At 39.9% G+C, this 27683-nt stretch overlaps 4 protein-coding genes and 1 long non-coding RNA gene across 7 annotated transcripts; 2 read left to right on the top strand and 3 right to left on the bottom strand.

Moving 5' to 3' along the window:
- Positions 1-778: 778 nt before the first annotated feature.
- Positions 779-2941, top strand: ppcs (phosphopantothenoylcysteine synthetase). Its single transcript, XM_089010928.1, has 4 exons — positions 779-872; positions 1233-1773; positions 1841-1944; positions 2257-2941. The coding sequence occupies exons 2-4, from the start codon at positions 1254-1256 to the stop codon at positions 2581-2583; spliced, it is 951 nt and encodes a 316-aa protein (XP_088867054.1). The 5' UTR covers positions 779-872; positions 1233-1253; the 3' UTR covers positions 2584-2941.
- Positions 2924-13394, bottom strand: utp3 (UTP3 small subunit processome component). Its single transcript, XM_089010927.1, has 16 exons — positions 13250-13394; positions 12709-12796; positions 12469-12513; positions 12115-12171; positions 11914-12037; positions 11768-11836; positions 10784-10905; positions 10540-10692; positions 10391-10462; positions 9862-9902; positions 9692-9788; positions 7819-7953; positions 6896-7038; positions 6755-6827; positions 3219-3326; positions 2924-3151 (listed from the first exon to the last, which is right to left on the bottom strand). The coding sequence occupies exons 1-16, from the start codon at positions 13264-13266 to the stop codon at positions 3062-3064; spliced, it is 1434 nt and encodes a 477-aa protein (XP_088867053.1). The 5' UTR covers positions 13267-13394; the 3' UTR covers positions 2924-3061.
- Positions 13395-14054: 660 nt separating this feature from the next.
- Positions 14055-20669, bottom strand: sack1e (scaffolding CK1 anchoring protein E). Of its 3 annotated transcripts, XM_089010809.1 has the most exons (8): positions 19639-20669; positions 19418-19564; positions 17991-18115; positions 17485-17913; positions 15869-15925; positions 15519-15741; positions 15032-15256; positions 14055-14950 (listed from the first exon to the last, which is right to left on the bottom strand). In XM_089010809.1, exons 1-8 carry the CDS (start codon positions 20095-20097, stop codon positions 14780-14782), a joined length of 1836 nt encoding a protein of 611 aa, XP_088866935.1. In that variant the 5' UTR covers positions 20098-20669; the 3' UTR covers positions 14055-14779. The 3 variants fall into 3 exon arrangements, with proteins under 3 accessions (XP_088866935.1, XP_088866936.1, XP_088866938.1); XM_089010810.1 differs by lacking the exon at positions 15869-15925; XM_089010812.1 differs by lacking the exon at positions 17991-18115 and having other exon boundaries at positions 17485-17933.
- LOC148890431 (uncharacterized) lies at positions 19416-21807 on the top strand. Its single transcript, XR_016116691.1, has 4 exons — positions 19416-19556; positions 19657-19810; positions 21297-21420; positions 21586-21807. It is a non-coding gene; the product is annotated as an uncharacterized LOC148890431 (long non-coding RNA).
- emp3a (epithelial membrane protein 3 (MAM blood group) a) lies at positions 20815-26589 on the bottom strand. Its single transcript, XM_089010813.1, has 5 exons — positions 26461-26589; positions 24443-24531; positions 23060-23162; positions 22835-22975; positions 20815-21454 (listed from the first exon to the last, which is right to left on the bottom strand). The coding sequence occupies exons 2-5, from the start codon at positions 24518-24520 to the stop codon at positions 21279-21281; spliced, it is 498 nt and encodes a 165-aa protein (XP_088866939.1). The 5' UTR covers positions 24521-24531; positions 26461-26589; the 3' UTR covers positions 20815-21278.
- Positions 26590-27683: the final 1094 nt, after the last annotated feature.

The raw sequence follows: 27683 nt of genomic DNA, 5'->3' as shown, positions 1-27683 counted from the left end.
GCTTTGGTGCATGAAAAAAGTTTCCTATTTGTATTAAATAATGTATTATTTAATTTTAGATGTTTAGTAGGTGCGACGTCATGCGTGTGTGCACAGGTTATATGTACTGATAATCAAGAACTCAAAGGTTATTGCGTCGTGTTTAAAAAAAAGACAATATGAATAAAGTCCCCAATCACATTCGTAAAAGTAAAAAAATAAATAAATAAATAATAAACCCTCAATACATAAACACGATTTTAAAAGACTCGTTTGTTTCTGCGTGGTTTTAATTTTATCTGGCACTGTGTTCCATCACAGTATAAAATAGTCTCTGATAAGTGCACGTTTAATTGATAAACGGGCTAAAACTGGCCAGGTGACAGATAAGGATTGCTGGAGAAAGCGAGCTCTATTGAACAATATAACAGCGCCCCCGGTTGATGAATTACTAGTACTGTGAAGGCGTTGGTTTTTGAAGCCAAGGAAAATATTAAACAAAATCATGCAATTTTAAACATGGATTATCCTTATGGGAAAAATGTAAAAGTGTGGTGTCCTTTACTACACGCCATGTACTGTACCATAGGGTACAGTTAGCCAGGAAGTAACTTGTGAAGAAAGAAATAGTGTCATTAAATACGTAGTTCGGATTTTTACCATCGTGTAGATATGGGATCAAAATACAATGGCGTTTGAATAGGAACGTGTATGCTGTGTTTTTAATTGTATACCCCTTTAACTGCAGTACCGCCAATACTCGCTTACGGGCGCTATTGTGTTTCTCAACAAAGCGAAGAAAAGGGCTTCACTGAATTCCGGGAAGTGCCAAAAGTTGTGACACATACTCAGCTCTGCGGCACGCTCATCTTCCTCCACACCTGAAGTCTAAAGTAAGAATTTTGTACGGTATTTCGTTTTTCTCCAAAAATTTTAGAGTGGTTACGAAGAGGTAGTCGCTGACAAGGTAGAGTTCACTTTGTGTTCGTGCAAAAGTGACAGCTTTACCTTTTGTTCTTACTATACTCTGGGCTGTCGTGCAATAAAGAGAAAATGAAAGACATTTGTTTTAAGTTTAATTTCAAAAGCGAAAATGAAACAAGATGCATTTCTTTGGTGTTGACATGATATTCGACTAGTCTTTAGTTGTCCCTAATAAAATCAGGTGATTGGAAACATATGGTACGAATTACTTGCCTTTTAGTTAATACTTAAATAAGAACAACTAACAAAAAAACTTCAAACCTGCCCAGAAATATTAACAGCAGCAGGCTATGGCAGAGCCCAGACAATCTTCCATCGATGGCAAGTTGGCGAAAGAGTTCGCCGCTCCTTCGCAAGTGGACCAGGTCCGGGAGAGGATGACCACCTTCGCCCGGCATCATGCCGAGGCGGGTCGCTGTGTGGTTCTCATCACATCGGGTGGCACCAAAGTTCCATTGGAGTCGCGCACCGTTCGCTTCCTTGACAATTTCAGCAGCGGCAGGAGGGGAGCGCAGTCCGCAGAGTACTTCTTGGACGCCGGTTACGCCGTTGTCTTCCTGCACAGGCATCGCTCACTCTACCCATATGCTCGCACGTTCTCCTCTGTCAATGTACTGGATACCCTGCAGTTTTCGAGCGGGGACCAGGACCGTGTTATGGTGAACCCTCAGGTGCTCCCAAACATCGCCAAAGTACTGAAGAAGTATCAGGAAGTCACAAAAAGCAAACTTCTGCTCCCTGTCGAGTTCAGCACTCTGTCTGACTACCTGCACCTCCTCAAGGCGTCAGCACAGGCCCTCAGCAGCATAGGTAGAAAAATGTAAACGGCTATAGCATTGACTTGTGTTCACGTCACTAACAGACCCCTGGATTTTAGGATCCAAGGCCATGTTTTACTTGGCAGCAGCTGTGTCTGATTTCTACATCCCCGCATGTGACATGCCAGAGCACAAAATCCAATCTTCCAATGGACCACTTCAAGTAAGCCAAAAATACATTCAAAACAATGCCTTCATGCAAACTTTTGCTTTTTTGTTGTTCAAATCGGTAAAAATCATGATTACCATTGTCTCTCAAATAATAGTCTAGGTTATCATTAATTATGAGATCTTGGAATTATTATCCTGATAGACTCAAGTCACCAATAGTTCTTGATTACTTGATGCCTATGAATTGTAGTAAGCAATTTGACTGTCTCAAATTTTAAAAAGCAATGAAAATATTTAAAGTAGATGTGCGAACCCCGCAAATGTCTAAAAACAATCTCAACAATCAATCCCTATCTCCCCACAGCTAAGCTTGAAGATGGTGCCCAAAATTTTGTCCCCATTGGTGATGGACTGGGCACCCCGGGCGTTCGTCATATCTTTCAAACTGGAAACTGACGTCGCCATCTTATTAGAGAAAGCTCAGCGAGCGCTGGACACATACAAGCACCAGGTGGTGATCGCCAACGTTCTTGACTCCCGGAGGGGCCATGTGGTGGTGGTGACGCCCACCAGCCAGCACGAGGTGGTCCTCTCCAAGGAGGAGGTCGACAACCAGGTGGAGATCGAGGAAAAGATCGTGACTTATTTGACCGCGGCCCACGAGCACTTTATTGAAAAACAAGCGGTCTGAGCACTGTCACTGTCATCATGTTACCTGTATGTTGTCTTGAATTGTTAGCTTTGCAGTCGAAAAGAGATGATTCATGAATTGAAAGCAAACAATCATGTGCAATGTTGGTGCCTATGCGTCTTGACACTGAATTCTGGATGTTAAGAGGCTAAATAATTTAGGGCCCCATATTTTCATATCTAAACAAGTCACAAGACTTAAATTTCACTATTAAAGAAAATTACCATTCACAGTAAAATATTTAGAATTTGAATGTTCGTGCCAACTTTAACTGTACTGTTCAATGAACAACGTTCTATTATTTCAATGTTGGTTCAAAAAATGTTCTAAACACATTAAAAAGATTGTAAAAGATGTATTCACTTGGCATGATGTTAGATTTGTTTTACAACAATTTTTTACCATGATTAGATTGTTCAAAGTCTTACGAAGATTCTGTGTGAACAAGCTTTGCGGCGCAGTGTGGCGTTTCCTTTTGTTACTTGAGTTTGATACTTTTCTTAAGACCTGCGCGGATACCGGAGAGTTCTCCACTGTATCTCGTCTCCTCCCGCCGAACATCCCGGACCTAATGAAGAGACAATATTGAACATAAGCGTGTACTGGAACTACGTTCAGGCCAAGGGACTACATACTTGGCCCTTCCTGCGGATCTTAGCCCGCCGGAACTTCTCCCGGTGTTTGACTCGGGGGTTGCGGTCAATCTTCTTCCTCTTGGGAGTGAGTCCTTTGTTCTTGGCCATCTGCGAAAAGGCATAAAATTAGGATGTGTTTGAAACATTTCATGTTGGAAAGCACCATCGTTAAAAAGGGAGGTGGAGTGGCTATTATACAGGGTGACCCAAAAATATGCGTACCCATGAAAATTTCTATTGTGGCTTTGATTAAAAAGCAATGTATTTCTAATTACAACCACCCATTTTTCAGTTTATGGAAGACCATTCACCACAGTTTCAGCTATTTCTGTCAATTTTTAGTCAATTTATGTTTCGTCATCCAAATGTCCACCATTCCGTTGCAATCATACCTTTACTCGTGGGAGGGTGACCCAAAAAGATGCGTCCTACTGAGTCCCTCACTGCAGCAATGTTTTCTCCCGAAAGAGGAGTGTGCCAAAGTGATTGACAACTTTGTCAGACGAGTCCGGGTTTGCTTGCAACAAAATGGTGGACATTTGGAACACATCTTGGAAAAGCCATAAATCGACTCAACGAATTAACAGAAATAGCTGAAACTGGTGAATGGTGTTCCATAAACTGACTAAGGTGTGGTTATAATTTGAAATAAATAGCTTTTTAATCAAAGCCACAATTGTAATTTTTATGGGTACGCATCTTTTTGGGTCACACTGTATTACAATGGGTTCTGTTTACAGCTTTAATGCGGAATCTAGATTAAAAAAAAATCTAACCCGCACAGGTTAATTTAGCTCTTTTTTACCTGATGACACATAAGCCTCTTTTGCACTGAGATCCTGCAAAATTTCCACATTACAACGTTTGGGAGCCTTTTACTGAGCGAGTTGCTTGTTCTGTAGCCACAAAGGGACATATGTCTTCTTGTGCCGGTCCCAAGCCCGGATAAATACAGAGGGTTGTGTTAGGAAGGGCATCTGACGTAAAAGCTTGGCCAAAACAAACATGCCGATCAAACCTCTCAAGATGGAGGACACTGATTTGCTGTGGCGACCCCTTGAAGGGAAAAGCCGAAAGGAAAAGAACAACGAATTTGGCATCTATTGCCGGACATTCTGCATTTTACACAGAACCTGGTGACAGAGGATAAGCTTCTTTCACATCGATTGTGCAGAATTGCAGTCCAATAAGAGAACTCACATTTACAGTATTTTTGTGGCTCTGTCTTTTGAGCAAATTGTATGACTTTTACACAGAAACCAGTAAAAGTGGGATATTTCTGTAACTGAGCTTTTGAACAGTAACATGTCATACTGCAAGGGAGATAGTTAGATGACACTGGGCCTATAGCTATTGGATTTTTTTTTAGATACAGGCAATCGGATTAAAATTGATTTTGCTGAACACGGTGATGTGTGCCACGTGATTGTTGAAAAATTAAATGAGATTTTGTTTTGGCTTTTTTTTTTCAAAATTTAATTATTTGACTAATTGCTGCAATGTACACTTACCTGGGCCGTGATGCCTCTCTTCGCCCCTGAACCAAACTCCTCCTCCTCACCATCATCATCATCATCATCATCATCCATCCTGCAACAATGTCAACAATGAAGAAACCGATTTTTTCGTGTTATCCTGAGTTCACAATCCAAACTTACTCTTCAGCTTTCTGAGCTTTGTTCTTCCTTTTCAACTTCATCCTTTCCTCCACGTCTCTGTAAAATTGCAACGCCGCCTCCTCGTCCAGGTCCGAGTCAGAGGCAGTGCCTGTCTCTGGCACCACTTTGCCAGAATCCTGCGTCTACAACCGTGCCACCATTAGCAACTGTGTTAACTCCAAGTAATGGAACAAGCATATGCAAAGCAACAACTACAGACGCTCCCCAACTTACGAACGAGATACGTTCCGAATGGTTGTTTGTAGGCTGAATTTGTTCGCAGGTTGCTTCAGTGCTATATGTTGTATGGAATGGATGTTTAAGGCTCATATAAGTATGTTTAAAGTTTATATAAATATGTTTATGGCTTGTATAAGTAACTTGTATTGGTTTGTACTGAAAAATAAACAATTGGTAAAGTACATGTATGCTCTATAAAGATACAGTAAAGTCTCGTTATATCGATATTCTCGGGAGTCGGAAAAAATATCGATATAACCGGACTATCGATATATCCGATCCTGCGGCATGTACATTTTCTCCTTGCGTTCATAGAAATAGTATCGTAATAAGCAGTACTATCAATATAATGAGACTTTACTGTATGTACAACTGGAGAGAATATTAGATATGTTACTACAAAAATGTTTGTATGTATCGTTCGTAACTCGAATGTTCGTAAGTAGGGGAGCGACTGTGCACATTTCCACCTGGTCTTCGTTGGTTTCAAGGTACTATGAAGCTGATATTGATTTTTGGATTATTACTTGGATAACTGGAGCAAATAGAAATTAAGATTTTTTTTTTACAACTTCATGTGATCGCGATGCGTTAGTTAACTGGAAGTTAGCACATCCTCGTATTTCAAAGGTGGAAATCATGCATGCAGAGCATATTAGCGCTAATGTATAGCTTTTCTTCACCTTGTCGTTTTTGGTGGATACAACAGTTTTCTTCTCATCCACGCGTCTGCTGGTGTTCTCCTCCTCATGAGCAGCCAACAGCTTGCTATACTGCGGTGCCAGGCGGGCATCAACAGAACTCAATTCATTGATGAGCTGCAGGCAAGAAGACTTCAGCTTTACATCAGCCTTAAAGGACAACCGACTTTTTTTTCTTAACTGACATCAGAAAAACGTTTTATAGCATCTAAAATACCCAAAACATACAGTATATTTTTATTCAAATGCAAAACACCAATAAAAATGACTTAAAGTGTCCAAAATCTGCAAAAAATTGAGCTGCGAATTGGGCATTTTCAGAAAGTCCCGACCCCAGTTCGTGACGTCACGCCAAGACGTCTTGCATTGCTGGAAAATCAAAACAATGGCTTCGGATTTGGAGAATATGCTTTCTTGTTACACATCCAGTTATGAATATGATTCAAATACAGTAAAGTCTCGTTATATCGATATCGGTTATATCGATAGTACTGCTTATTACAATAGTATTTCTATGAACGCAAGGAGAAAATTTACATGCCGCACGATCGGATATATCGATAGTCCGGTTATATCGATATTTTTTCCGACTCCAGAGAATATCGATATAACGAGACTTTATTGTAGTTCTGAAGAGGAAAGCATACATGTTTGCAATCGATTCAAGAATTTATTCCGTGCCATTTTGAGGCAACATTGGGGGAAATGTCTCACCCAAAAAGAGGCACAAAATGGCCACCGAGCTGTTATGAGGATTGAATCAGCCCGTTTCCACAGGCTGATAATTCCTTATATGGAGCTTGGACACCCTCTTCTGGCGGCTTTTGGGTGCAACACCAGGTTGTCAGACCAAACAAGTACAGCAAAATACATTGACGTGATGGAAGGACTTTTTCAAAATTTAATTATTTGACTAATTGCTGCAATGTACACTTACCTGGGCCGTGATGCCTCTCTTCGCCCCTGAACCAAACTCCTCCTCCTCGCCATCATCATCATCATCATCCATCCTGCAACAATGTCAACAATGAAGAAACCGATTTTTTCGTGTTATCCTGAGTTCACAATCCAAACTTACTCTTCAGCTTTCTGAGCTTTGTTCTTCCTTTTCAACTTCATCCTTTCCTCCACGTCTCTGTAAAATTGCAACGCCGCCTCCTCGTCCAGGTCCGAGTCAGAGGCAGTGCCTGTCTCTGGCACCACTTTGCCAGAATCCTGCGTCTACAATCGTGCCACCATTAGCAACTGTGTTAACTCCAAGTAATGGAACAAGCATATGCAAAGCAACAACTACAGACGCTCCCCAACTTACGAACGAGATAAGTTCCGAATGGTTGTTTGTAGGCTGAATTTGTTCGCAGGTTGCTTCAGTGCTATATGTTGTATGGAATGGATGTTTAAGGCTCATATAAGTATGTTTAAAGTTTATATAAATATGTTTATGGCTTGTATAAGTAACTTGTATTGGTTTGTACTGAAAAATAAACAATTGGTAAAGTACATATATGCTCTATAAAGATACAGTAAAGTCTCGTTATATCGATATTCTCGGGAGTCGGAAAAAATATCGATATAACCGGACTATCGATATATTCGATCCTGCGGCATGTACATTTTCTCCTTGCGTTCATAGAAATAGTATCGTAATAAGCGGTACTATCGATATAACGAGACTTTACTGTATGTACAACTGGAGAGAATATTAGATATGTTACTACAAAAATGTTTGTATGTATCGTTCGTAACTCGAATGTTCGTAAGTAGGGAAGCGACTGTGCACATTTCCACCTGGTCTTCGTTGGTTTCAAGGTACTATGAAGCTGATATTGATTTTTGGATTATTACTTGGATAACTGGAGCAAATAGAAATTAAGATTTTTTTTTTATAACTTCATGTGATCGCGATGCGTTAGTTAACTGGAAGTTAGCACATCCTCGTATTTCAAAGGTGGAAATCATGCATGCAGAGCATATTAGCGCTAATGTATAGCTTTTCTTCACCTTGTCGTTTTTGGTGGATACAACAGTTTTCTTCTCATCCACGCGTCTGCTGGTGTTCTCCTCCTCATGAGCAGCCAACAGCTTGCTATACTGCGGTGCCAGGCGGGCATCAACAGAACTCAATTCATTGATGAGCTGCAGGCAAGAAGACTTCAGCTTTACATCAGCCTTAAAGGACAACCAACGTCACTTTTTTTCTTAACTGACATCAGAAAAACGTTTTATAGCATCTAAAATACCCAAAACATACAGTATATTTTTATTCAAATGCAAAACACCAATAAAAATGACTTAAAGTGTCCAAAATCTGCAAAAAATTGAGCTGTGAATTGGGCATTTTCAGAAAGTCCCGTCCCCAGTTCGTGATGTCACGCCAAGACGTCTTTCATTGCTGGAAAATCAAAACAATGGCTTCAGATTCAGAGAATATGCTTTCTTGTTACACATCCAGTTATGAATATGATTCAAATACAGTAAAGTCTCATTATATCGACATCGGTTATATCGATAGTACTGCTTATTACGATACTACAGTAAAGTCTCGTTATATCGATATCGGATACAGTAAAGTCTCGTTATATCGATATTCAAGGGAGTCCGAAAAAATATCGATATAACCGGGACTATCGATATATCCGACCCTGTTTGCATGTAATTTTCTCCGTGCGTGCATAGAAATAGTATCGATATAACCGGGACTATCGATATATCCGATATCGATATAACGAGACTTTACTGTATATCGATAGTCCCGGTTATATCGATACTATTTCTATGCACGCACGGAGAAAATTACATGCAAACAGGGTCGGATATATCGATAGTCCCGGTTGTATCGATATTTTTTCGGACTCCCTTGAATATCGATATAACGAGACTTTACTGTATTTCTATGAACGCAAGGAGAAATTTTACATGCCGCAGGATCGGATATATTGATAGTCCGGTTATACAGATATTTTTTCCGACTCCAGAGAATATCGATATAACGAGACTTTACTGTAGTTCTGAAGAGGAAAGCATACATGTTTGCAATCGATTCAAGAATTTATTCCGTGCCATTTTGAGGCAACATTGGGGGAAATGTCTCACCCAAAAAGAGGCACAAAATGGCCACCGAGCTGTTATGAGGAATGAATCAGCCCGTTTCCACAGGCTGATAATTCCTTATATGGAGCTTGGACACCCTCATCTGGCGGCTTTTGGGTGCAACACGAGGTTATCAGACCAAACAAGTACAGCAAAATACATTGACGTGATGGAAGGACTGCTACAATGTGTCTTTTTTTCGGTCAGGGGCGTTCCTTCAGTGACATCACGTACGGACTCGTTACCAACTCAAAAACAAGACTTCCTGAATATTCAGCGCAAGTCTTAAAACGTAAAATATAGCTATATGCGGTGGAATCTTATTAAAATACGCTCAGTAGAAGTCATTTGAAGCCATTTTACAAATTGTGGACACAACTTGTCCGGAGACGTCGGTTGTCTTTTAAAACTATTTTCTCAAATGATGAACAGCTTTTGATCCAATGTTCTTACATACAAACTTCAACTTGAGCTATTTTTAATTCACTTTGTGACACAGCATCCGTAAACCTGAAACTTACATTACTATCTCCTAAATCCTCTGTTGATATGTTAGCTAGCTTTCGTTCCTTAATGCAAATAACCAACCTGAATTCACATCTCCATCTTTTATGACTTACTGTCGCATTCAACGGTATGCCTAACGAGGTGCACCGCTACCATCTTCTGGCGGATTGGTTCATGAGTACTCATCAAACGTTTGAAATTTCTTATCTAAGGTCCAACAATGCACCATTCCACCATGAAGTATTCATACCAGATGAATGAAGATGTAAAGACTTACATTTCTATAAGTGAGCAGTCGTTCGATGACGGGATGGTTGTGAGCGGGGATTCGTTTGGCTTTGAGCACCAAGTAGAAGCTGATGTTCGTACAATAACTGCGACGGGAAATATTAAATATGAAAACTTGGCGAGTGAGATTGATTCACAGATTGAAACTACTCTACTCACTTGAGGTAAAGCTGCTGTTTTGTCTGCAGGTAGTCAGCACCCTTTTAGAAATAGAAGTAGAAATTGTTCAGTAGAAGATGTTAACTCATTCACTGCCAACCCATGCGCAAAAATCCATCCACTCCAGTGCCAGGGGTTTTGTCATTTTCACTCAAATTGCAGGACAGACATAATATTGCGTTTTATGACTACATAAACATTCAATACAGCATTAGAAACCTTAGACTCTCTACTTTCATTAAAAAAAAAAAGTTAATTCCTAAGTTATATGTGTGTGGCGGGTGTACAAAATATAATACGGTATAATACAAACATAGTGATTTATATAGCGCTTTCACAACCGATGAAGCTGGAAAAAAGTGCTAACATGGACCAAAGGTAAATGCTGCCCCCTCGTGGAAGGGAAAAACATCGCCAGAGGTCTGACCAGCACTTTAATACAATACACAATTCAAAAATATTAATCTATTTGGACTCTCTGCGCCAGAAACATTGATTAAGCTTTGAATCCAAATTTAAAATAATTCACCTTTCCCGGTGGGATTTTGCCATTTTTGACCATCTTCATGAGTGGCTGCAGCTGGTCCTTCATTTCTGTAAGCTGCACATCAACAAAGCCTGTTAAGCATCCAACTCACTGGTTACTTTTACGAAGCAACGATACAACTGCTTGCGTACCTTCGCCTTGAAGTCCTGAATGAGTTCAAGCAACTCGGGCGACTCCTTCTTGAGCAGTTTCATTTTCTGCTTGTGAGACATCTGCTTCAAGTCCTTAACGATGTTCTCCTTTTCTACAACTGTCGCTTTGGTCTCCTCCGCTGGAGCAAATTCCTATATGTGGAGGCACATAAGATAAAGAAGGGATTACCCACACAGATGATGGCCCATTTCATGGCCGGTTAATTGGTGATCATAAAAATACCTGAAAAAAGTTTATGTCGTAATCCTCCTCACTGAGCTGTTCGGCCAAGCGCTTTTGGATTTTCTTGGCTTCTTCTTCCTCCTCTTCTTCCTCGGCTACCAAGTCTTCGCGAGACTTTCCCTCTGTTAACATAAAATGGAAACATGTTATTGGTAGTGGTGGAATGCTTCACTGAAAATTGATGTTCCTTGCAATGTCTCACCCGCACAAAAAAATCCTGTGACTGTAAAGTGTCCTTGAGAGTTTTGAAAGGCACTTAAAAATTAAATGTTATGATGATGATGATTATTATTATTATTCATAACAATTCTGTGAAATAATCAAATTGGGATTTTTGTTACAAAATATTGCAATTAATTTCAGACTTTTTTAAGGCCTCTTCCAATAGATTCTTTAACAAACTAATGCAATACATTCATCTGTATTTCAATAAATAATATCAAATATTTTATAAATATGGATTGGATTGGATTGGATTGGATATGCCTTTATTAGTCTCACAGTGGAGAAATTTACATTTCACAGCAGCAAAGTGATGAAAGGAATCTTGATTTACACAGGAATCACTGCAAATGATGCAGGAATCAATATGAACGACAGTTATTTATCTACTTCGTATGGAGATGTTACATGTAATTTACAAAACACTGACTTGCACTCATTCTAGCAATTTAAGCAACTTGACAAAATTCAAATGCGGTAAAACCATGAATTTCAGTAACGTAATCACACAAAAAAAAAACAATGACCATCATTTTTTCATGAAACAAATAACAGGGAAACACACAGGGAACAGTGGACTACACTTCTCAGGCAGTAAAACTTAGACGATCCATCTAGCTACAGGTAAATAATAGATTTTTTTCCCCTTTAAGTGCAGCCTTTGCAATTCGAAAATTAAATTGTAATGCATTGTAAGGTCAACTTGAATTCGATGTATAACAACCCTCGCCATGATATTTAAAAAAAATCCGGTATTCTCACTTGTGGCCACATAGTCGGAGTCATAGAACATCTTCTTCCTGCTGCCCCATGCTAATTCATTGGGAAGCTCTGAGGAGGACAATAAAAATATTGTTAAGCAAGCTTTATGTACACTAGAATCAGTACATGGTGGATTCATGTCTCACGTTCTTCTTGCTTGGCCTCGAGATCACTCTCCATGTCAGTGCCTTCTTCCTCTTCACCGTCTTCCTCAACATCTTCATCATCGTCGTCATCCATCTCAGAATCATCCAAGGCCATCACTTCCTCCTGCAGAAATAAGCACAAATTTCCTTTATAACTGTAATGGGCTAATGATAGAGTATAAAAGCAAAATGGGATCAAACCTCATCATCCAGCTCATCCTCATCGCTCTGCAAATTAACTCCTCTCTTGAGAAGTTCCTGTGTGGAAAAGACCATGATATGGACAGTTAAAATTAATCATCAAATAGACACAAATTATCAAACCAAGTACGTAATCAATAGTTAGCAATGAAGTAGCCCATAAGAGTAATCAATATTGTTTAAGTCCTAAAATGAAGTAGAAAGGCATCAAACAATGCTGTTTACTTGTAGGCATGACAAGTCATCACTACTTTGTCTGATTGGCGCTCGGCAGTTTTTGTGTTGGATCCCAACAGTCAATCGCATTTTAAATGCTATTGGAAACATGGGAAGGTATAGTGATTAAAAACTTACCCCAATCTTCACATCATGAAACTCATCGATTTTGTCCTTGGAGTTCTGAGATGACAGATTTAAGACAGATCAATCAATGCATACATTTGCATTCATATATACAGTATAAGACTGAATGGCTACCACACAATGGCAACAGCCTCAGTGACCTTGACATACAAATTCCAATTTCAGCCTGTGATAAAACCTGAACATAACCAGATGCTATCAATGGTCGAAATAGAATTCAACTCTACTTACTTTATCAGGGTCAGCTATGTTTTTGTATCCCTCTGGGTCACCTTCATCATTCTGTTGCTGTTTAATTGGCCCCTGGAACTTTTTACGCCTATTAAAAGAAAAACAGCAGTGGTCAGAATCAGAATCAGAATCAGAATACCTTTATTCGTCCCGCAATGGGGAAATTTGGTGGGGAAGAACATTAACAATTTTGTCTCCCATCGTGTGACGCAATGCAGAATATAAATTGGACAATTTCGCCTTGAGAAAAAGAATTACAGTACTAAATGAAATTAAAATAAACTGATTTGAAAGAACGTTTCACGATGCCTCCATTTTTCGACTTATTTGTCGTCTAAATTGACTGCACGTTGACTCGACTGAATTGCTACGAAATGCTGTCAACTAAACAGATAAATGTACGATTGAAGTTAAAAATCGTTGAAAGTAAACAAGGAATCAAGTAGTTTAAAAACCACTGTGCGTTGTAAATTGTTACTTTAGGCATGTCGTAAGTAGACGTGACTTTACGTTGATGTTAGCTAACCTTACCCAGACTCACCTTAATGCTCGAACCATATTGCAAGAATTCAAGACAGCATCTGACAATCGAGGCAAAAAAAATATGAATTATGTTCAGAACAAGTTATAAGTTGCAAGGCATACATTGAACACATTGCTATGGTCGCAACATGTGCTTCCGTAAACTCTACTTCTTCAGCGTATTGTAGAGTAACGTGACGATTAGGCGATTAGCGCCATCTGTTGTACTACAAGGAACCGTGTCGTTGTTGCTTTTAATAATTAATAATTTCAGTACAGTAATTCAATAATGATTTGAAACCGTAAATTATGTTACGATAACACGTTTTTAAATATGCCTAGTAAAAACGGGGTGGGGTGTTACTTCAACATTAAACAAATTCAGAAAATCCTGTTTCAGATCCAAGGTCTCTGGTGCTGCATACATTAAAGATAATCATGGTTAATTTTAAAATAAGCTCTTTCGGGTTTGACTGGATTGTTAACTCAAGATTGAAGTACACTCGGGTCATTTATGTGAAGTATAAAGTGTATGTCGAAGTATGAAGTGTATGTTCAAACTATTTTCAAAGTACGTACAAAGCACAGTGTGGGTGTTGTTAACATGTAGACATCACATCTCCGAGGATCTCGGTTTGCATCTTGTCTCCAGCCATTTTGTGTGGAGTTTTTTTGTTTTCCTCCTTTGCATCATCATTTTTGGACAGTATTGCCAACATTTTGGCAATAGGAGGAATACTTTGAATTCCTCACCATTCATTTGCATACAGCACATACCAAAAGACAATCATACACACGCACATCAGACAATATCTCACACTCACATGCCTATGGACATTTAACATTCTTCAATGAACCTAAGACTCATGTTTGTGGAATGTTGGAGGAAGTCATAGCTAGATCAAATGAAAGCTGAGGAGTTAACTTCTTGCCGGCGAGTCAGACATGCTAACCACAAATACACCATACATCTATAAATTGCAATTCATTGACCCATTTCTACAGCGGAGGACATTTTAATTCAATAGCATTTACACAGATAGGACTCACAGTCTTCGTGCAGTTACGTGTCAGATATCAGCATATTAAAAAAAACTGAATCACTTTGGAATGCTACAGGTAACAATAAAAAATATAAGTCAGCTGGAGCCTATCCTAGCTGATTTGGGGTGGGACAAGCAAGGTCATCCTGAACTGGTCGGGCAGGCAATCACAGGGAACATGTAGACAAACAAGCTGTTACCTTCACGTTCATACCTGTGTGCAATTTGGAGTCTTCAACTAACCTATAATGCATGTTTTTGGAATGTGGCAGGAGGCCAGACTACCGGGACAACATGAGAACTCCAGTGTGAAGGCTGAAGCTGAGATTCCAAGCCCCAATATCACACAACTTGCTCAACGTGTCCACAACAATAAAGTCCAGACACTTCTTGATTTGAGTCAGCCTTTTTTTCTTGTTCAGGTGATTAATACTACAGAGGTAACGGAGGTCATCCAGTTCTTTTCAAGACAGATATAACAGATCTTTGTTATATGGTACGGCAGCTCATTTCCCTTCTCCTTTTCTTTCCTTGAGAGGCCTCCAAGTCAAATCCAAGGCGAAGCTCCGAGGTCTAGGTTTAGAGGCCTGTGGAATTCTTTGCAGCGCTGACTTGACCACGTCGTTCCTCCTTTGCATCAAGATTAAGCCTGGTGTCATTTGGTCCGAGTCTTGATACTGAATATTACAAGACATTGAATTGAATCACATGAGGTCAGATTATAAGAAAGGCAATGAAATGCAGAAGCCAGGCCTTACATTGGAATTGAGCCTCGATATTGAGAATCTTCGCTCATCTGGAGTTGGGTCAGCGCTGTGTTCAGCCGTGCGGAGGTCCATCATGGACTGGGTCAACTCCGACATGTTGGTACTGGAGCCCTTCCTGAATAATTCTGCTCTGTCCTTCTGAGGTTTAAACCTCTTTATGAGGTCACTCAGGGAGTTGAAGCTCTCTGATTGAGGCACCCGCAAGATTAAAGGTTTCTACAAGCAGAAACATTCATATAAATCTCCAACATGTCAACAACAAAAAAAAAATACGGCAAATCATTGGTCCACTATCAAACAAGGGGTTGTCAAAAAGACAGGTTGGCTTATTTAAAATTTAAATAAAGGACTTCCCCACTTTTCATGCCAGATACTCAAATGTAATCCTTTGAGATGTAATCCTTAAAAATTAATTAGTGACCCAAAAAACTGCCCTCCACAATTTTAAAAACTGAGCTTTGTAACAGTATTGCCTTACTCGTGAGGCAGCAATGTTTTCTATGCCAGAGCTGATGTCATCAAAAGCGCTCTCCTCTTTCACATTGGGATCCGGCCTTGTGCGACGCCTTTCCCTCATTGAGGAAAATATAAACTCGTTTTGCCTCAAGTCACCGTCTCTGTTGTCACGCCACGCTGAGAAAGCTCTGTCTTCGGTGGATGACTGCCGGGATGCAGCTTGTTCTATTTGATGTTCTGCCCATCTGGAAATGAAGGAAATATTATTTTGACGTGGATAGATGCCTGTCTTCTAACATGAACATTTTCTAAAAAGAATCAGATTTTAATATTTTTAAATCATATTTCAAATATCTGTCATGGAAAACTTACCTGGGAATGCTTGCGTTGTCTGGCATCCTGTTTAACATTGGAGAGCTGTCCCACACTCTATTCGGTGCAAAAACAAGCATCACTCACAACTGGATCACACATTTATACATCAGAATCATCAATCATACAATAAAATTTGGATTTTAGATATATAGTGCTTTGAAAAAGTCTAAAACCACCTTAAGATTGGATGTTTTAGCAAAACTACAGTTTGGTGATCATGTATGATGAGGATGCCACTCATTAGAACATAGCCCTCTATAAAAAATTCTGATGCCACCAGAAGTCGAAGGCTACTACCAAGTTCATAAAGAATGAAGAATAAACTCATTCAGACAATCGTCGTTCTATGGTTGGGACACATTGCCCTATCATTGATGAGGTCAAACAGTTGAATGCGATTTTTAATCGCTTAAGATTTACATACAGTAAAGTCTCGTTTTTCGATATCGGTTATATCGATAGTACTGCTTATTACGATACTATTTCTATGAACGCAAGGAGAAAATTCACATGCCGCAGGATCGGATATATCGATAGTCCGGTTATATCGATATATTTTCCGACGAGAATATCGATACAACGAGACTTTACTGTATATTGTTTTTTGTCTTCAAGTTAGGGCTACTATGGAAAAAAGATTTCAATTTATCCATCCATCCATTTTCCAGACCGTTTAATCCTGATAAGGGTCGCGAGGTGTGCTGGAGCCTATCCCAGCCGTCTTCGGGACACCCTGAATTGTATTTGTATGTACTCACCTTTATTTCATCACGTGGATTTAATGAAATTAAATCATCTACTCTAGATCCAGATGGATTCTTAAGTTGTTCGTAAATATTGGCGTAAATGTCAATTTTTAAATATTTGAAAATGTATCTAGAACTTTCGATGTAGCGTTACTCATAAGGACGTGGTTGGGGTTTGGGTTACGGTTTGTTAAAGACGAGATGGAGTGGAACTACTCTTCCTTGCGGGTTGGTTGTTTTATTAGACAATCAGCAAGGTATGCAGAAGACAGACAAGAATCTTGATCATTTGAATGAAGTGTGTCGCACCAGGGACAAATGGGAGACATCCAGGAAACCGGCTCTTGAGGAACAGGACTTAAAACCCTGATGTTAGACGTTAGGTTGACTACCTCTTTGAAACTGAGAGCTTTTTATTGGATATTGATTTATACCAGGGCCTCGCAGAAGTAACACACTTCTGAAATAAACTTGCTCAAATTCATGTTAATATGAATCAATGATACCCTGCCGAGTGCCCGAAGACTGCTGGGATAGGCTCAAGCACCCCCCGAGACCCTAATGAGGATAAAGCGGTCTGGAAAATGGATGGATGGGTAGTCTATATGACAACACACATCATGTGGATGATGTTTTACAGGAATAATCAACACTGACTGCCCGAGGTAATTAACATAAATATCAACATTAAACACTATTTTGAGAAACCTCTGCTTTTACGTTACTTTTATACTAACAAGAATATCACAAAAAACCATGTTGGTGATTCCTGGGTTTAGATTTGGGGAATGGTTAAGATGAGGGATTGGTTTTTAGAATGTGTGTGGGTCTAACAGATCATCAACGTCTCATCCGCGGTGTTTGTACCTTTTCATGGTCATAGGGTGAAATCCATTTTGAGAATAAGTATCCAAAGCAAGTGTGGTTTTGTCAAACGTCACATCAGTAAGCAAGGGTGTATCCTTTTCCTCAATTTCTATGTCTTCAAAAAGACTTTCCGGGAAACTTTCTCTGTCAATGACACCCATGGCCTCCCAGTCCAGATCGGTGTCTGTCGGTGGTGAAGGAGGGTCGGGAATTTCTTGAGTCATGTAAAAGTGTCTTGGGGGGCTGGGGTCTTTGAAGTCCTGTTGCTGCTCAGTTATTTCCACATGGGGAACAGGATACTGGAATAAGTTGGGAACCAGGGAAGACTCCGCAAACAGGATCCGAAACTCTTTGTCAAAGCTGTCCACGACTGAGCCAGTGACAACGGTGATGAGATGCCGATGTAAGTGAGCATCAGTCCATGCGAGGCTGTCGAAGATCAAGAAGCCCTGTTATGATATCATCACTTGTTATACCGAGAGACCTTTATGATATGAACATTTTACCTGTAGCTACCATGAATTACTGTCTCCAAATCCACCAGAATGAATTGTTCTTTCAACTCCCCAACAATCATCTTTCCCTTCCGCGAGCAGAAGCTTTTACCTCCAAGTACACGAACGTGAATGTTCTGCCATTGAAGGTGAAACATAACATTAGGAACATTGGTAACAGCCAACGTAAGATCAATTTCTGCTCAGACACGGTTGGCCGGGGAGTGAGTGTTAATGATTCACTGTTTTCATGCTGTGAGTGATTAGTGACCAATCACAGGTGTGGTCTAGGAGTGAGTAGACCTCAAGCTTCCTGTGAGTATACTCTAGGCCCTTGGGAAATGAAACACTGAAATCACAGAACTCAAAGAACAGGAGAGGCTTTGAATTCAGGAATCGTAGCGGCATGTATTTATGCCACTATGAATATTTGGAACATTGGATCATAGGAAGTTAGGATATTTAACACTTTCTGAAAAGATGATAATATTTGAGGCCCTGTCAATGTGCAAGACATGGTACTCACTGAGTACCAGACGTAAGAATCAAGGGTATACTGATGTCATAAATGTGGCGACGGATACATAGGGGCCTCAAAATTATGAAACTTCATACCAAAGTACACCAGAATTCATAGATACAGTAAAGTCTCGTTATATCGATATTCAAGGGAGTCCGAAAAAATATCGATATAACCGGGACTATCGATATATCCGACCCTGTTTGCATGTAATTTTCTCCGTGCGTGCATAGAAATAGTATCGATATAACCGGGACTATCGATATATCCGATATCGATATAACGAGACTTTACTGTATATGAGACTTTGGATACATATAGCAATCGCAAAGGTTCTGGTTCTCAAACCTGGCACATATGATACCTAATATAGAGATTTATGAGTACACAGATGAGCGGGTTGAACCCTGGAGTGTCTAAAATGTTGGATCAATGCTTTCAACCCTGACAACTAGTTGCTTGGGACACATTCCTGAGACTTTTGTACTCTGAATTATAGGTACGAATGAAAATTGAGCCCTGCCAACATTGAATTGAGAGTAGGAGGAACATTTGACTTGAGGAAAATTAGGTTCTTCATACAATAAACCATACAAACACAACATATCCTGATTAAATGAAAGACTGCATGGACAGATGGGTCATTTTGTTCTCGTATTCGGGACATATTCTGATGATTCGGCAACAGTAACTGTAAGTCTGTACTGAATGCTGTGTAACCAGTTGAACTGCAATATTATGCTGGCGTGACCGTGATTACCGAGGCATGCGATGTGTCATAACTCAAGCGCACAATGCAGTGTATCAAGTTTTAAATCTTTTTTGAGTCTGGTCCACTTCCAGCAGTAATAAACTAATCTGGTATATCGTGTCTACTTTCAACTTTTTGTACTTTGGCAATTTTTCGAGCCCGACTCACCGGATGTCCCAGCCTTTGGAGTGTGTACTTCTCCTCAATCGTTCGTTGGTTGAGGATAATATAAACCGGGACACCCCTGGAGGCTGCGTCATGTAAATCCCCAATGATAGTGCTGTCTGTCAGTCGGTCAGTCACAATGGCAAGTACCTGCATCGTAAATCAGGACATAGCCTCGGAAACAGATCTACCCATGCTGAATGCTTAAATATTAAAATCCGTACTTGGCTGGCCTTCTGCAGATGCCGTCGGATGACTTCTCTGATGGAAGGTTCTCCCTCAGAGGGGGGATTCGTGTACACTGCAACATTTTCCATACGCACCCAAGGCGCCTCAGGCCAGCCCAACTTCAAACCCGGAGCGGGCACATCTGAGTAGGACGGGAAGTAGGAGGAGGTGAGGTCCTCTTCATGTGGCTTGACGTTCCCTCCATTCTTGTCTTTTTGCAATGGGGTAAAGTGAAAGTCCTGAACCAAGCTGGTTATTTCGCTAACCTCATCGGGAGACAGGAAGGAGCCGGAGAGCCCTGCGCCGACAGAGTTGTAGAAAGCTTTGGGACCTTCACACAGGAGTTTCTCCACCGAATGTCGCTCTCGCTCCGAGTAGAGGAACTCCGGGGAAGACAGTGTTACCGGCAGGAACACTGCATCCTCATCCAGACTGGCTTCCTGAGACCCCGGCATGGCTGGAGCAAAGTTTCTCAACTACTGATCCCGTCTCATGTCAGCCATCAGTCCAATCAGGCGCTGATGTAGTGGATCAAATAATCAACAGGAAAGACATCCGGTGGTGACTGTGTGAAGGAAGTTTGTATCCAGCCGTCTTCCACAACTCATATTGCCCTTATACAGAAAGCTGCGAAGGAGACACATAGAGTCGCTGCATTTTTCCGTTGTCGTTTTGTCAAGCTCACCTTCAGTGGAGCTTGTCTGACTGTGGTTCTGGCTTGACTTGTTCCCACCCCGCCTGTCATGTCAGTAAGCCTTCCACTCCTTGTGGGCAACATTGTATTCGGATTCCATAAATTCTGTGCCGCTGACAGATTTCTTGGCCGTTTGCAACCGGCTACATCGTTGCCTCCCTGTGCTCACTTTAACTCATGTACAGTAAATGCAGAAATATTTTAGTCATCTGGATAATGCATTTCTCAGAGAGAAAATATGTCATATGGACTTTCTTGAAAACGCGTCAGTTTAATATTTTCATGTCTTTTTGGACTAGTCCAGCCTAATCATAGTTTTGTAAATCCAGAATCATTATCTAATTCTGTTTTGCAGTGCCCATTTCCCGATACTATCTGGGGAATTCCCTTGTTGTCCATTTCTGAATTCTTGCTGCGCTGCCAGGGTAAAATGCTGTTGACAAAATGCATGTCACAATATGTTCAAACATAACCAACAAAAGGTAGACACGCCTTTATCTAATACGTATATACAAACAGCAGTTCGGCTCTTCGCCTGACGTCGGCAAACTCCCTGACGTCAGCCAAACCACCCAAGTATTACTTTACAGCGTAATTCATTTTACATGCCAATACATTGAATATCTCGACAAGTCTGGTGAGTTGCAAGGAAGCATCAATGGTTGGAAATATAAAAAAAACAATTGAATGGTTGAGGGATTCGAAAACACCTGTACAAAAAAGGGGAAAATTTTCACTTGATTACAAACTGTGAGAATAATTTACTGGAAGAAAAAATGAGAATTTTAATAACTGTGATCACACAAAAATTGTGAATTTTCTGTTGTAATATTAATTTAACACCATGTGTGCATAGCTTGCACTTTTTCTTACACATTTGCACAGAGTATGACAACTTTGCCCTTTCAGTCCTTCCGATTATCACAAATGTTAATGTATTGATCACTCCTTCTTTCGTAGGTGTCCATACAGGACGCCACTGATCAGCAGGAGGGGGACGCACAGCCACGCCAGAATGAAGCAAAAACCAAAGTGACCTTCGCCCAGATCTCTGGAGTCGTTAAGAATCTCCTTTCTGTGAAAGGTGAAGATGAGGCACGCCGCAAAGTCGGTGAAGCCTGTCAGAGTTACAGGAAAGGTTTTAGGATCACATATTGTGAATTTGGATTGAATAACTATCCTAACTTTTTTCACAATGACATTTGTTTTGTTCTGTTTAGCTGATTGATTGAATTTGGTTGATCGACAGGTGTTGCAGTTTGATTTGGGAGTGGCGATGTGCAGCCTGTGGAAAAAGGTGGACGAGCCGTCACAACCTTATTTTCCGTCCATTTTTTGCGGTTTATCATTTAATTTGCTGTACCACAGAGAGGCAAAATAAATCGCTGATTCATTGTTAACATCTTGCACCGGATTCCTATTTTTTTTCAAAGCTACACTAGCCTTACCTCACAGAAGCGACAATGAAAGGATTGCCAATGCAGTTGTTGTAAATAAATAAAAGAAAAGAAAAATCCATATGGTGGACTTCTGTAGTGGTCAATATAACACTCAAGTAAATATGAACAAAAATTAACATTCAGAAGAAAAAATAATTAAGGATTGGGAAAATGATGTCCACCATAAATTATAAAATTTAATAAATTGCGCTAAATAATGAAAAAAAAGTACTTCAGTGTAATAAAACCTATTAATTATTAAATAAAAAACGTGAATCAATGTATTTAATGAAACTGTAAAACAAAATTGATTATACATTCACGTTAAAGGAAAAAAACTTACTAGTGCTTGGTTATTATTTCCACATTATACATTCTTTTTACCAGAAATTTAGAATAAAATGAAGTGAAACTATCACTAACAAATTATAAAATGACACTCTCTTCTCAGTTAAAAAGGTTAAATGAGAAAATACAATAACAAAACATTCAGTTGAAATGTCTATGTATGGAAATCAAATATCACTAAGTTAAGCTTCAAATTATGTCATCGGAAATTTTACCTGCTTTTTATGTGTATGGTATTTTCACTTTATTAGCAGTAAAACCCCTAATAAATTAAAAATACACCCTTGCTACAAAAATATCAATCAATCAACATCAAACAACTGTCTATTCACATTGTGTATGACAAAACCCAACATTTAGCCATTAATAATAACAATACTAACAACAAAAACAGTAATGCTAATAATAATGCTAATGCTAATAATACTAATGCTTTTTGCTGCCTTTCCAGCAGCTCCTGTGTTTTGCTTTTCTACTTTCATTTCTTTCATAACTTTGCTGCTGTGAAATGTAAATTTCTCCACTGCGAGACGAATAAAGGCAAATCCAATCCAATCCAATACTAATGGTAATAATGATATTAATAATAATGCTAATAATAATGCTAACGATAATGCTAACGCTAATTCTAATGCAAATGCTAATAACAATAACAATAACAATAACAATAACAATAACAATAACAATAACAATAACAACAATGATAAGTACCTGCAAAGGCCTGACAAAGTCCCGTCAAGTAGAAGAGGCCACCTTTGGACATGGTGAAGAGCTGAGCTGCAAACACCAGCAAGGAAATGGATGAGAAGACCACGGACAGCACCATGAGCGCTTGGACCGACTGCAACCAGTCTGGAATGAGGGAAGACCAAACAGTTTTTAAAGGTGAAGCATTGAGGACACCATGAAGTCATGCAGAAAGGCAAAATCATTTACCACTCTCATTGGTGGTGGCGCACAGCCACGTATCTGAGGCATTGTCATGGAAACAGTTGTACCACAAGTCGCTGATTTCTGAATTGTCCCAGACCCACCAGGACTACACACAAACACACACGTAAAAATGCAAAGTAAGTAAAGTCTATTTAAAGATTGAAAAATTGAAATAAAAGAGCACGCTGAGCAAAGACGATGATTCCAGTTGAGTCGTTATTTAAAGGACAACCGACGCCTCGGGACAAGTTGTGTCCATAATTTGTAAAATCACTTCAAATGACTTCTACTGAGCGTATTTTACAAAGATTCCACCGCATATAGCTATATTTTACGTTTTAAGACTCAAGCTGAATATTCAGGAAGTCTTGTTTTTGAGTTGGTGACGATACCTACCGTGACGCCACGGTAGGTATTGTCACTGACCGAGAAAGCGACACACAATGCATTTTGGGTACTTTGTTTGGTCTGAAAACTTTGTGTTGATGGTGAAATTAGAAGGAAAACACATAAATAACGTGATGGTGAATCGTTGTGTGTTGCACCAAGACTACTATTTGATAGTAGTTGACACAAATTCCCAGGAGACAAATCAGCCCATTTCCAACAGAGCTTGTTCGCCATCTTGTGCATTTTCTGGGATGCTACATTTCAGTCCAGATGCCTCAAAATGACACGGAATGACTTTTTTAATCGATTGCAAACATCCAATCCAGAAGCGAGGACCAAGGACCATCAACAGGGATGAGGTAGCCTACATGCTCTCTACTACCTGGAGCAGTATCCTGGAGGGACGAGCGGACATCGGGGGGCGTGGCTTGCCTGTCAGATTTGACAGGTAGGTCACGCCCTCATAACAACACCAGCTGAAAATGGCGCGTCACAACAACATCCGTGACACTCTGACGAAGGCGGAAGTAGACGCCGAAACATATCAGGTATTTGAACACCTAAATACACTGTCTGTAAGTAAAGTATTTGAATCATATTCATAACTGGATGTGTAACAAGAAAGCATATTCTCTGAATCTGAAGCCATTGTTTTGATTCTCGAGCAATGCAAGGCGTCTTGGCGTGACGTCACGAACTGGGGGCGGGACTTTCTGAAAATGCGCAATTCGCAGCTCATTTTTTTTGCAGATTTTGGACACTTTAAGTCATTTTTATTGGTGTTTTGCATTTGACTAAAAATATCATACTGCGTGTTTTGGGTATTTAGATGCTATAAAACGTTTTTCTGATGTCAGTTAGGAAACAAAAAAGTGATGTCGGTTGTCCTTTAAAGAGCGGCTAAAGATTTCAGAGAGGTAGAACAGGTAAATTGCTTTGACATTTCCATGGTGTACTGTCAAGAACCATCCCCATGGACAAAAAAGTGGCACTCACCTTCTCCAGCGTAGCTACGAGCAGCATGGACAAAGTGACAAGATGCAGCACGGTCAAAGATATGAGGAGGAACACCATGGCTGAAGTTGCTACAAACAAAACCAAAAACACAGCTGAGTATTGGGCAGTGCCATGAGGAAGTGGCGCAAGTGGGCCCAGTTATGAATCACAACTCAGTTTCCTCATAAAATGTCTCCAAAATGAGTAGCGGACTCCCAAAAAACAGCCTCGATCTGGTGACTCTCTTCCCTCAACATCTTTTTTTCATTAGCGCCATTACAAAGACGCCCCTACTCTACTCTCTCATCTTTCACTTTGGTCTCCATGACTTCATACTCATAACTTTTTTTCCCCCCACAAGGGCATGAGCAGCAAGATTGTGTCTTACACACCCCTGCCTCTTTCTAAAAAAAAAAAAAAAAACTCATTCAAAAAGTCCCTTTATTCCAAACAGGAACAAGCTAAGACCAGAGAGAAAAAACATGGTGCCTTTCTATATTTCCATTTACAGCACAGGTGTCAAAGTCAAGGCCCGCGGGCCAAATCCGACCCGCCACATATTTTTTTCGGCCCGCGAAAGCAAATCAAACTTGTTAAATTCCATGATGATTGCTAAAATCTGAGCCAAAATTTCATATTTTTGGATGTCAACCACAATAAAAGTCATTATTCTTGACTTCAGATTTGAAAACGAGTTATTCATTAATTTGCTGTGTGCTCTATATGTAATATTTGAAGGGATTTAAACATTCTAATGGGTTCCCCAAATTCATAACGGCCCTCGAGAGGAAACCATAACTACAATGTGGCCCGCGGCAAAAAATGACTTTGACACCCCTGATTTACAGCATGACAAATGATTGCGTTAAAGTTAATATTTTCCACTGAACTTTATATTTATTGTATTGCATAAAGTACTTGCACTTTTTTACCCCCACAAGAAATTCACTGCAAGTAGCCACAAACAGATGTAAGGTTGCTAAAAAGGGTGGCCGTTCTTTGTTTGCATTTAATGAGTACACTGAGCAGCGTGGATCGCTGAATTGTGTACTATTTAACCAATACATTTTCAAGCTGAAAGTTTTTTTAATACCAATATTTCATTATGACAGATATTAGACACAAGCCTGAGCCCAAATTCTTGAAAAACACAAACCACCAAAAATATTTTTTTTAAGTCATTCACTGCCATTCTCGAATTTATTTGGGAATTGAAAATATGACGTAGAGAGCCATTCCCGAATTTGTTCGGGTTTAGTTTTATTGTTTTGGTGCCGATAAAGCACTGGCCATGGCCTCTGGAGTAGTGTCATGGCCCAGTGCCAGGGTTTATTGTCACTTGAATTCCAGGACCCACAAAATATTGAGCTTTAGGACTACATAAACATTCAATGCAGCGTATGAAACCTTAGAGTCTAAGGCTTAGACTCTCTTCTTCCATCAGAAAAAAAGTTAAATCCTAAATTATATGGGCCAGAGTTATGTGAGCTTGAAATGAGGGCAGCTGTCCAAAATACAATGCAATACATACATCTTGGTTGATGTAGCGCTTTAACATTTGAAGCTGGACCAAAGGGCTAACATGAAAAAAGGGAAATGCTGCCCCTTGAGGAAAGGGAAAAAAACATTGCCAGAGGCCATGGACAGCGCTTTATCGGCACCCAAAAACCGACCAAATTTGGGAATGCTCTACGTCATATTTTCAATTCCCGAATAAATTCGTAAATGGCAGCGAATGAGTAAAAAAGTATAAAAATTCGTATTTCAATGAAAAGACTACGACAGTTTCGACAAATCTTGGATCTCGTCACCCAAAGTAGTGAATGACTTTTGTGTTCTTGCATTTTACAATACAGTGCCATGTGTTCCTGCTTAAGGTCCCGATAGTGGAAAGACAAGGTCTGAATATTAACACATTAACTCTTTCAGGGACGGACGGCAGTTACTACAGTTTATCGTACTACCAAGTTATGGGGTTAATTTGCCAGAGGAATAAAAAAAGCATGATGTATTCTTACCAGTTTGTTGGGGTGCTTTGGAGTTTAATCCCAAGAGATGGTGTTAATCCTCCTTTCTGTGCTCTTTTCTAGGAGAGTCGGAATGTGTAGCGGCATAGGAGGAGTACTCTACACCCATTTCCTCTATGCTTCACCCCTACCTCCTCACCCAACCACCCTCCCTCTTCCCTTTGTGGCCCTCCCTCTCATAACTGTGGTCTGGAACAAAATCAAATTCCCTCAATCTGTGCCCCCCCGCCCTCTTTTCATGCAGTATCAATGCGGTTTGAGAAAAATGAAGACTTCTCAGACAGCCTGGCACTCGTCCACAGGGAGATGAATGAAGGCAGGAAGTTCAAAGTGGTCGGAGGCGGCAGCCCACTTTGGATAGCCAATGTGCAGGAAGTGTCGGCCCACCCAAGACAAAACATACACGCCAACAGGCAAAGAGTGAGGGAAAGTTGACATTGTGATGCTCAAATGTACAGGCAGCGTCGAAATTGGCATGAAACTGTAAAAAAAAAAAGAGTTGTGACTGGTAATAGTCCAACTAGAAGACAGTAAAATTACTCATTTTACTCAGGAGCTCACGAAGAGAAGAAAGGAGCATCAGCGCAGAGCGCCGATGTGTATGTGTAACTGTCGCAACTTGGAATTGAAGCGGATTTACGTGGGACAGGAGATGTGAGAAAATCGCTTTTTCCTCAATGGATGCTACAGGTTCATGTTTGCTTTCAAAACTTAGCTTGTACCAGACGTGGACATTCCACCATGACATCTCTGATCCAGTGGTGAAAAGGAGGCTCATCATCCTCTCCTCATTCCACTAGAACTGCTGCATGTAATAAAGCGTTTGTCTTGTACTCAAATATTACAGAGTACACGTGGAAAGTCGTTAAGATTGCACAACAGTCTGTTTTTATGTTCTTGTTGTTTGTTATTTTGCTTTGTGTTGACTAATATGTGAAGCGGTTTGTTACATTGCAGCTGTTGTGAAAGCACTATATGAATTAGGATGTATTGTATTGTATTTATTTTTTTAACAATAAAGAACATTAAAGTGATTTACTTTAGCTTTTAAATCCTGAAAAAAAACTCTGATTACTCTAATTTATTCATACAAATTTATTTTCATTAAATTCAAAGATAAAAGACCGTATTTTCCGGTGTATAGGGCAAATCATTTTTTGTTTCATTTTCCTGTCTTTTGCATATTACAGCGACTCACAATAATACATGTACTT

This window comes from Hippocampus bargibanti, linkage group LG12 (assembly GCF_051943395.1).
Source record: "Hippocampus bargibanti isolate YZ-2025 linkage group LG12, ASM5194339v1, whole genome shotgun sequence".
In the NCBI taxonomy this organism is placed as follows: Eukaryota; Metazoa; Chordata; class Actinopteri; order Syngnathiformes; family Syngnathidae; genus Hippocampus; species Hippocampus bargibanti.
Note: the sequence above shows the minus strand (reverse complement) of the source record. Positions and strands in the feature narration are given on the sequence as shown.